General features: G+C 31.5%; 1 protein-coding gene across 1 annotated transcript in view; it reads right to left on the reverse strand.

Moving 5' to 3' along the window:
• Positions 1-1,292: 1,292 nt before the first annotated feature.
• The window catches only part of LOC129233559 (splicing factor ESS-2 homolog), a 13,557-nt gene continuing 4,760 nt past the window's right edge, over positions 1,293-10,089 (reverse strand). Inside the window, exons 3-7 of the mRNA XM_054867568.1 lie at positions 9,609-9,701; positions 7,841-8,110; positions 6,375-6,620; positions 4,667-4,871; positions 1,293-1,615 (exon numbers count right to left, since the gene is read on the reverse strand). Of these exons, the coding sequence (XP_054723543.1) occupies positions 1,318-1,615; positions 4,667-4,871; positions 6,375-6,620; positions 7,841-8,110; positions 9,609-9,701 (1,112 nt within the window). The 3' untranslated portion in view covers positions 1,293-1,317. The remainder of the gene's footprint in view (positions 1,616-4,666; positions 4,872-6,374; positions 6,621-7,840; positions 8,111-9,608; positions 9,702-10,089) is intronic.

Consider the following 10,089-nt stretch of genomic DNA (forward strand, 5'->3'; position numbering starts at 1 on the left):
AAACAGACTTATTTTGGGGGGAGGGCTTTATCAAATATTTCTTTTCTGTAGGAAATTTTTACCAAATCAATAACAATGTTACTTAAGGATTAGAAATATTTTGCTTGCAAAAAAATAAAAGGGAGAAATTTTTTGAAAAAAATCTTAATACTGCCTGTCCCGTTTAATCGGGTAACGGATAAACGAACACCCCACATATACGAATAAAAACTTCTGGAACCAAATATTTCCCCATAGGTGTAATGTCAGAGATGCCCGCTTAATCGAATAATTTCCCCGGATAACCGAATAATAGTGATCAGCTTTCGCATATATTTTTGTTGAGAAAATTTTTGAATGCATGAAAAAAAATTTAAATAAGAGCAGTTATTGACGTAAAAATTTAAAATAGTATTTTTCGGCAAACAACGGGCGGGAAAAACAACATTCATGTTTCATCAAAGCATTTTCACTATTCTATATAGTTTCTTTTATAGCTGTCATTACCAACAGACAGTTGATAAGTAAATTAAAAAACACATTGAAATATAATCATTGCAGATAAGAATTGATAAATATAAATTACGTAAAACACGGTAATTGAAGTTAGAAAAGTGTTCTCAAAATACCTTGAGCACACACACACACACCCAAGGGGAATCCAATATTAAGGACTTTCTACAAAAAATATGAACTGAAAAAAGGTGTCAAAACAAAGATTTAATACCTCAAGTTGTAAGTTACATATTTATAATTTTCATACGTACTTGTATTATTATACTTAATTATTATACTGTGTTTTTTATTACTTAGCTTATTTAAAACGCTTTTTAAACATTGTTTTCCTTCTATTACTTAGATATTGATTTATGGTTACGATTTACGACAAAAGTTGTCAACCAGGAAAGGTAAATAAAATTTCGCCGCTTAATCAAATATTTCTTGGAACCGACGATACTCGTTTAAGCTGGCCGACAGTATCTCTACAGCTATATATATGTTTTAACAATCATATCACTCTAAATTTCTATTAAAAACATTATACTCAAACAGAAGCACTTCAAAGCTTAAATTTAATGGAACCTTTTATTAATTTTTTTAGTTTTCAACTGCCCCCCCCCCTCCCCCACACACACATACACCATATTTTTTTTTGGAAATGAATGAAACAAGTACTAAAGAAACCCACAATTCTTAAAATCAGGGAAAGCATTTTTTCCAAAACACACACAAATGAATCCAGTTTTTAAAAATAATTTAATGAAAATATTTTTTAATGTGTACATATTTACAAGTAAATTAATGTGTACAAGAATAAATTACAATCAAATGTTTTCTTTAGAAGAAATCACTGGCTTTATGTCGCTTGGGAAGATTCAACATTGTGTCTGCATCTGATGGCTTGATGAGTGTTTTTATAGCAGGGGAGACAACAGGACTACGTTGAATTACTGGTGTTTTGTTAGCGTTAGGAGTCCTTAATGGCGAAGGTGAAGGTGAATAGCTTGCTCGGAGAGCTTTATCGGTATTTTGTTGAATTCCTAGTTTAGCACATGCCAATTTACGAGCAGCGGGGGACATGTTCTGTAATTTTTCCATTGGAGTTGCCGGTGAATATGAGCCCATATGGAGAGGACTAGAAATAAAAATATAAAAAGACTGCTTGTGAATAATATCCAAAAGACATGTATATTGAACAAGTCGAAAAGAATGTGTCATAGTTTTACATATACATTTTAGAATGTGTTGGCATCAGTGGCGCAGCGAGGGGGGGGGGGAGGTTTGGGGGGTGAAAACACCCCCTGAGCTATTGCTTTTAACATAAATGCAAATTCTAATGCCGCAGTTTTTGCATATGAAAGAGCTGTCTTGATCAAAAAAACCCCTCCAGAGAAGATATTTTAGATTTAAAAAAAAAAAAAATCCTCCAGAAGCTATTTTAGATTAAAAAAAAAAACCCTCCAGAAGGTATTTCTGGCTGCGCTAGTGGTTGGCATAATGTATGCATTTCAGTGAGAGAGATATTAATACAACTTTGTTATGTCTTTTAAAGAAACAATTGTTTTGTAATATGAATAGTGTCAAAAATTCACTTAAAGGGTTACTTCCAAATATTTTTTGTTGCTAAGTTCGAATCTCTTTTTCTCTCGACTGTTTTTTCCCCTCGGAGAGGAAAGGGAGTCTGTAACCACTATCCCTATTACATGGGCACTCGAATTGGCACCCTAAGTTGGGCACCCTATTTGTTGTTGGTTGGCACCCAACCAGAGCCGTGTCCAAGGGGAGGGTTTTAGGGGTTAAACCCCTCCCATTGAAAAAAAAATCAATGAATCACTAAACGATTTTCCAAAACGTATTTTAAGTTTTAATTAATTTTAGAGTTAAACTCTGATACAGTATTCACCCTCTTTAATATTTCCCCAACTTTAACAATTAACATTTTCCTCAATTGTAGGATCCCCAAGCACCTTCGCTTCTAAGTGCTTGAAAAAATGGAATGGTTGGAGAGTCCGGCAATGCTGTAAGCATGCAGGGGAACATTATTTAAAAGAATATTAGACAATGACGTAGCCTCCCCCCCTCAAAAAAAAAAACTTAGGGGCAGGGAAAATGGTTACTTTGCTTACTGTTTTTTTATGGTACGCCTTTAGTGTTGGATGAATTAGTCATTTCACACAGTAGAAAAATGTTTCTATGCGAAACAGCAATTTTTTTTAAATAAAATTTTATTTTCATTCAATTCCTGTTCAATGTTATTTGATGGAAAAACAAAAGAAAAAAATAAGGAAAATGAGGTGGCATAAAAGAAATCTGTGTGCTTTTACAAAATGTTATAAGATTTCATTATAAAAAACATATTTAAAAAAAAGCATAGTTATCGAACAAAAATCAACTATTCAACATGCGTAGTTAGTTTTCCTTTGACAACGTAAGTTACAAAGGGAAAAGGTTTCAACCCCTCCCTTTATGAAATCCTGGACACGGGCCTGCACCCAACCAAAGTTGGCGCCCTGTTATAGGGAAACAAGTCAACCCCTGGTCATAAGGAAAGTTTTAATGTGGAGAGGTTTTGAGCTTCCACATGACAAATGTTTTTTTTTAATTATGACTGCTGCTTAGTATCTTAAGCTCTAAACTTCGTTTCATTGAAAGTAGGTTCCATGTATTCCAGAAACTGGTGTTAGCAATATTTTTGCACTTGGTGCTTTAGCATAACTGCCAACATGCCACAAAACAAATCTAGTTGATGGTTTTGATGCACTGAAGTATTGCATTTTTCAATGCTATTTAAGGGGAAATAGATTATTTTTACTATCCTACTAAGAACAATCAAATGCCAATTCTTTATATTAAACACATAGAATAATTAATTTAAACTTGAAATGAAAAATTAAAAGTTAAATTAAAATTTAATACAGAGGTTTCTAATTTGTGGCATGAACCTCTCTAGTGAAGCATAGAATAATTGTATGGGGGAGGGGGGCACACAGATGTTGCCAACATATCATTTCTTATACGAAAGAAAAAAAATCCATTCAAATCATATCGGTGTCCGAATATAAGAATTAGCAAAATGTCATTGATACATCCTTTAGATTTGAGCATCCACACTGAAAATAACTATTTCCTTTCAATACGTCATAGCTACATCACTCGGGGTTGAGCATCCATACTAATTTTTTTTTTCAACAATATTACTGTCATAGTAAGATAAAAATATAAAGTATCTTCGCAAAAAACTCAAAAGTATCTGCAGGTATGGAAAACAATGCACAGTAAATAAGCAAAATTTGTATTAATGCAATGCCTTTTGCTTTCAATCATATAGCCATGAGAGCAAAAGGTGGTTTCTACCTGTTTTAAAGATACCTGTTTTAAAGATAATCCATGTTTAATATTAATATTCATTAAAAATTATCAGGCGGGGCACATAGCTACAGCAAACGTATCTGCACAGAAGCAAATGTATCTGTGTACGGCAAACGCATTACTACCTATGATTACTGTTTCAGAAAATTTTACCCTCAAAAGCAAGCCTACCCATCACATTAGTAATGTAGTGGTACTTTTCTAATATTGTTTTTTTCACATCAAATTTTTTACTAGTTTAAAAAAAGTTCTTGAATGTAGTAAAACTATCAGTATTTTAATAACAACATAACAATAAATAAGTATGTTTTGCTACATAAAAATAATTTTATACAAAATTTGAAATTGTTTATTGAATTTACTAAAGGGGGAGGGGGAGAAATGTTTCTTTATTTAAAAAGGGGGAGTGGGTCCAGGTATAAAAAGTTAAGAAGCTACTGATTTAATATAAAATTTCAAAGTTAATAAGCGTTGATAATATTGCCAGATTTTGATGTAATAAAATTTGAATTGAGAGTAAACTCTCAAACCATGGAGTACATTTCTTTGTTAAAAACCATAAAAAGAGGGATTTTTCATAAAATTTCCTTAATAAAGGGAGTTTTTCCGAGATTTATAAAATAAAAAAAAAAGATTTTTGTAGGAACAAGAAGATTGAAAAAAATACTCAAACTATGGGAAACTCCCCCCCCCCCCCCACCAAAAAAACCAGTAAAGATGGTAAGTATGCATTAGTAATGTTGATTTTTTCACAACTGTTTCCACACAAAGTTAAATGTTTTACTACTGACAAAAACATATAACATTTGAAACATACCTTAATAAGGTAGTGTTTGTTTTTTTACGATGTTTCTTAGCTACTTTGTCAGCTAAAGACAAAGCAATCCTTTCCCTTGCTGATAAATTTGGGATTTTGAACTGCTGTCCACCAGGATTTTGAGGTAAGGGAGTATCGCTTCCATCCAATCGAAATGGTGTACCTTCTATTTCACCCCAAGTCATGATAGGGGTATCGGTAATACCTGAAAATAAATAAAAAGAGTTTACAGCTAAATATTGATAGATTCTTTACTATTTAGTTTATTTAATTTACTCATGCATAATTCTTTAGACAATATGTTTACAAGAGGGTGGAAAATAACAGAGAAAATAAAATCTCCTAATATTTTAAATTCAGAAAGACAAAAGTATGAAAATTACATTAGTCATTTCAAATTTTGTACAGAAATTGTTTAAAAAAAGGTGAAAAAATAAAATTATCAATTAAACCCATAGTAGGATCAGTCATCCTATCTGTGTTCCAACTAAAACAAAATTGACTCTATTTATAAACCTTCACAAGATTCCTTTACTTTACTCAACAACTTTTAAAAACAGGTCAGTGTTAAAATCAAAAATTTAAGCGGTAATGATGTCACTTAGGATAAGGTTTTAGGCATTTAAATGAATAATCTAGATGCCATTTTAAATGAATCAAAGACATTCACATTTGTCCGCATGTCATTATATTAACATTATTTTATTAAATTAAAATGATGTATATACTTTTTAAAAATCTATAACATCTATGGAAAAACATGATTTTTACAAACACAAAATAGATTGTATTTTAAAATTACTTTTATAAAGTAATTCTTCACTTCAATCACAATGAGTTAGGAGGGGGAAAGCTCTGATGTAATCCAAAACTTCAGGCCTCAAATTTGGCACCTAGATTTGCAAATGTAGGCATAAAATCAAAATGTTTGGTCTCAAAATGTGACTTACGGCCATTTATTTCTATCACTGAAACAGATTATAACAATGTTTCCAGTAACTTAAAAAAGCCTTTCATAAAAGCTTCTCTTAAATAATTAAAAAAAAAAAAGACTTTTTTTTTCACTTGCAAACATGCTTTCAAGGCAGCTTGATTTTATTTTTTCTACTTCATTCCTACTAAATATTAATTCTCATGTATTTAATTACATACCACTTTGATAGGTGTAGATTTTTGTGGAAATTATACACTTTGCAAACACAGGATGTTTTCCACAAAGGGTATCATTTTGAAGTGCATAAAGGAACAATTTAAACGGTTGAGTTTTCACCACTTAGATTGCAAAATATGCTAGTTTTCAGTTTTTGATTAATATCTCCAGTAATTAAAGCCTTACAAACACAAGATCTAGTTAAAAATACTCTCAATTAAGTCACCTTTTGAATCACAACAACAAAAAACAATAATTAAAGTCATTTCATTCATTTAGGAGCTATAGACGGACAAACAAATCTACAACAGTGAAACTTATAACCTTCCTTTTTGAGTCAGAATTAAAAAATACATCAGACAGCTGGAGAAGGGAGGAAGTGAAGAGATGTTGATTTAAAGGTCAGAAACGATTTTTTTTTTAAAGTTGGTACAAATTTATTAATGAAAATTATTCTCTTAAGCCATAACAATGGAGCATTAACTTATTTTGGTTGGATGGATTTAAATGGAATTTTGTATTTTTATTTCTATCTATACAGATATTTACAGATCATACCTGGATCAGGTACTGGTGTGCCAACAAAGCCATAGCCATTTACTTGAGGTGAATCACCAGGAATAATTTCTTTCCCATCAATTCCAACTTTGCCTTCCTTCATCTTAGCTTGAACTGATGCTGCTTCAGCAATGGCCTCTTTATTTGCTTCTTCATCAAACGGAGGGGCTTCAAATCTTGTATTGTTGTGTGAAATTTCTTTCCGGTTTCCATAGGATAATTTTTCTTCAATTGTAAAGTCAGCCCCTGCAAGCATAATTTGTGATATAATTTATATACCACTGCTAACAACAAATTTTACAGGTACAAGAGTGCGTTCAACGTAAAACTAAAGCAATTAAAAAACTATCTTCAAACAAATTTTAGCTGTTGAGCATGAAATTTAAGAACTGGAAACCAAAAAAGTAACAGCATGAAACCGTTACACAAATAATGATAAAATGAGAGAGTTTTAAAAGACAAAGTTTTTTATACCAATGCAGAGCACATAAATGGATTTTGTCTACTTGTAAAAAAAAGGAGAGCTTAATTCAGTCGTAACACAAATTATATTTTCTTCCTTCAATGTTCAAAACTATAGTTAGGGCAAACTTAACCTGGCAGCATTGTGAAGGCTACGCAGATCCTAATCACAGCATTACAACACTGCCAGGTTAGGTTTGCCCCAACTATAGTGCTTACCATTATACTGCAATTAATTTTTATTTTCCTTCCAAATACTGCATCTATATTCTAAACAGATGTTGCGATTGTGGTGAATTGGTGAAAGAAAAGATTCAACCAGGGGTGTTCCCATAGGGTATACTATATGCAGTATACTCTCAATTTTTTTTTAGATAGATAGCATATACCCTCAAGCTTCAAAAATTTTCATTTATAGTTTAGATTTTATCATTACATTTTAAAATTTTCTAAAACAATAAAATGATTTAGCTGATTAGTTATTAATCGTTAGTGGTAACCTGGTAGTAAACAGTGGTAGTTAATTAAAGTTAATTTTCGAAACAGATGGAAAACATGAAACTTTAATTTTACCAGTTTTTTTCTTCTTGGAAAACCCAAAACTTTATCACCCTTGGGTTATATCCTCAAGAATTTCTGGACATATTATGTATATGATCGCATACACATATTGTGCATAGTGGAGTACTGGGAGTATACCCCTCAGAAAAATTGATAAAAACCTCACTGGGTTCAATAGAACCCAAAATACTAGATGTGAAATTTGTCACCTAGAATTGAAATTATGGGCATGAAAAATTTTTGTTGCATCTAACAACTGCTTATTTCTAACACTGGATTCCTGCTTATATATTCAAGAGCTTATTTCAGTAGTGCAGCGTAGGGACTGGGAGAGAAAGATTAAAATAACACAAGCATTAAATGGAAAATGAGCCAAGAAATTTTACTCTGGTATGTTATGCTACTTAATAACAAGTTTCAAGAATAATTGGAAATTGACTTACCAGGAGGAACATACATCAGAGAATTTTGATTTTTGTATGCCCAAGTAACCAGCTCAGGCTTTTCTTCTTTTATCGTATCACTCTCCGCAGACGGCAAAGCGAGCATTTTAGTCAATTTATTCTGTTCTTCATTTTCATCTTTATATAACCAAGGATACTTCTGCTGATGAACTAAAGCTGATTTTTCCATAATTATTTGAAATGAAGCGTTGTCTTCACTAGTACTCTGGGCGAGAAACTGATCGAGAGACACAGGTTTCTTCTCAGATGCTAGAACCAAAATATAAATTTAACATAATGATATATTGTAGACATGAGGTTGATGAAAACAGAAAAAAGAGGAAACTCATACAAAACAGAAAATATAGATTTAAAAAGAAAAGGCATCGAAATAAATAACTTCAATTCAGGTTTAAATCTGTTCTATATTTTTAACAGGAGAGCAGATGCTCAATAGAATTCCAACGGCTTCAGAACCTAAGGTAAATGCTTAGTAGTTTCTTCATTTAGTGGAAAATAAATAAGAAGTTGCTTTTTATAACAGTTTATTGCTCTTATTTCTATAAAAAATATTAACCAAATTTCATACAGGGGATTATAGTATCTATAGTGGCGGCAAGCCTAATTTGGCAGCATTGTATGTTGTGATTAGCATTCGCGTAGCCTTCACAATGCTGCATAATTAAAGAAACAAGTCAATTTCATTGCTCAAAACAGCATTCAATTGATGAATACAGAAGTACAGGATTTTAATATCTAGGTACCTGGATTCAAAGATTTGAATTTGGTAAATTGCTGCACCGATTTTTCACCTCTGAATGATTCTTTCATCCACCGAATCTACACAAACGTCCTGAATTGCAAAAATTGCTTAAAATCATAACTAGATCTAAATTTGATTTGAGTCGAAAAGTCATAGTTACATTAACTTCTTTTCTGTAAAGAACAATACTTGTATTTTGTATCCACATGCATGAAAATTTTAAAAATCTAGGTTAAAGGAAAATAAAATTCAAAATTATTCGTCTATACTTTGAAAACAAGTGCTGGACATTCTGAAAGCAAAAATTTTAAATTCAGCAAAGGATGCAAAAAGATTGTGCATTTCAAGACATTGAAACTGCAAGTAGAACAGGTGATGAGAAAAGCTCAAAAGGTAAAATCGTATGATGGAAAATAGCGGGAAAAGAGATGTAATTAAAAAATAGATATTGTATGAGACAAAAGTGATCAAATTTGAAAATATCACTATAACGCATGTCTTTTTTATCTCCTGATTTTTGCATCAAATTCCTATGTTTGAAACACTCTTTCAACACCTAATTCACTATGGGACTAAACTAACCATTTTACAAACGCTACTATAGAAAGAAAATATGTCACGGAAAAACATTAGCTAACTAGCAAAAATCAGTTAAAGTTTGGAAAATAACAAAAAGGCACAAAATAGCTGATCCGAGGAAGAATCTCATGTCTAATATTGGAACTTAAAATTTCTCTCAATACTTAAAGAACACTATACACTATAATGATACTTTTTAAAAAATTGTACAAGGGTTAGCGTTATATACAGTTTGAACAATTATGCCGACATTTTTCCTCTATAGATCATAAGTTAAACATATAATATATTGAATTTTACTAAAGGAAACTAACTAACTTGTTGAAAACATATATACATATTGTGCTAGGACATCTTCCTGACTATGAGCACAATGAACATCTATATTATACACATATTTAATAAATATTTAAATACTTTAGTTACCAATTGAGTCTGCTCTACTTGTTTCTGTTTCACTTCTAAGTGGAGAAGCTGCTGAGCTTACATCTGGTGTTTCAAATCCTGCAGGAGTTGAAGCTTTTAGAAGAAAAAACAATATTATGATATTGGATATGATAATCACAGAGATGAGTTGGTAACAGAACTAGTTTTATACTAATTTTTACTTGATAAATTAAATAGTAATGTAGTTGTATATCATTCAACATTCTTTGCTAGTGATTAAATTCAACTGTAGTCTTAATCAAAACTTGTTTCATTAATAAGTTATTATTTTTTATTATTTTTTAATTACAACATAATGCACTTGCTGCATCAAAAAAAAAAAAAAACCTTTTTAGAAAGTTGCATACTTTAACTTCACTTAACTTAAACATAGTCAACAAATTCTCTCAAATTCATACAGTTTGTGATCGTGACATTTGTGGATTTTAGGGTATACGCCCAAAATGTCGCGGCCAAAATG

The sequence above is a fragment of the Uloborus diversus genome, unplaced genomic scaffold (genome assembly GCF_026930045.1).
Source record: "Uloborus diversus isolate 005 unplaced genomic scaffold, Udiv.v.3.1 scaffold_527, whole genome shotgun sequence".
Lineage (NCBI taxonomy): Eukaryota > Metazoa > Arthropoda > Arachnida > Araneae > Uloboridae > Uloborus > Uloborus diversus.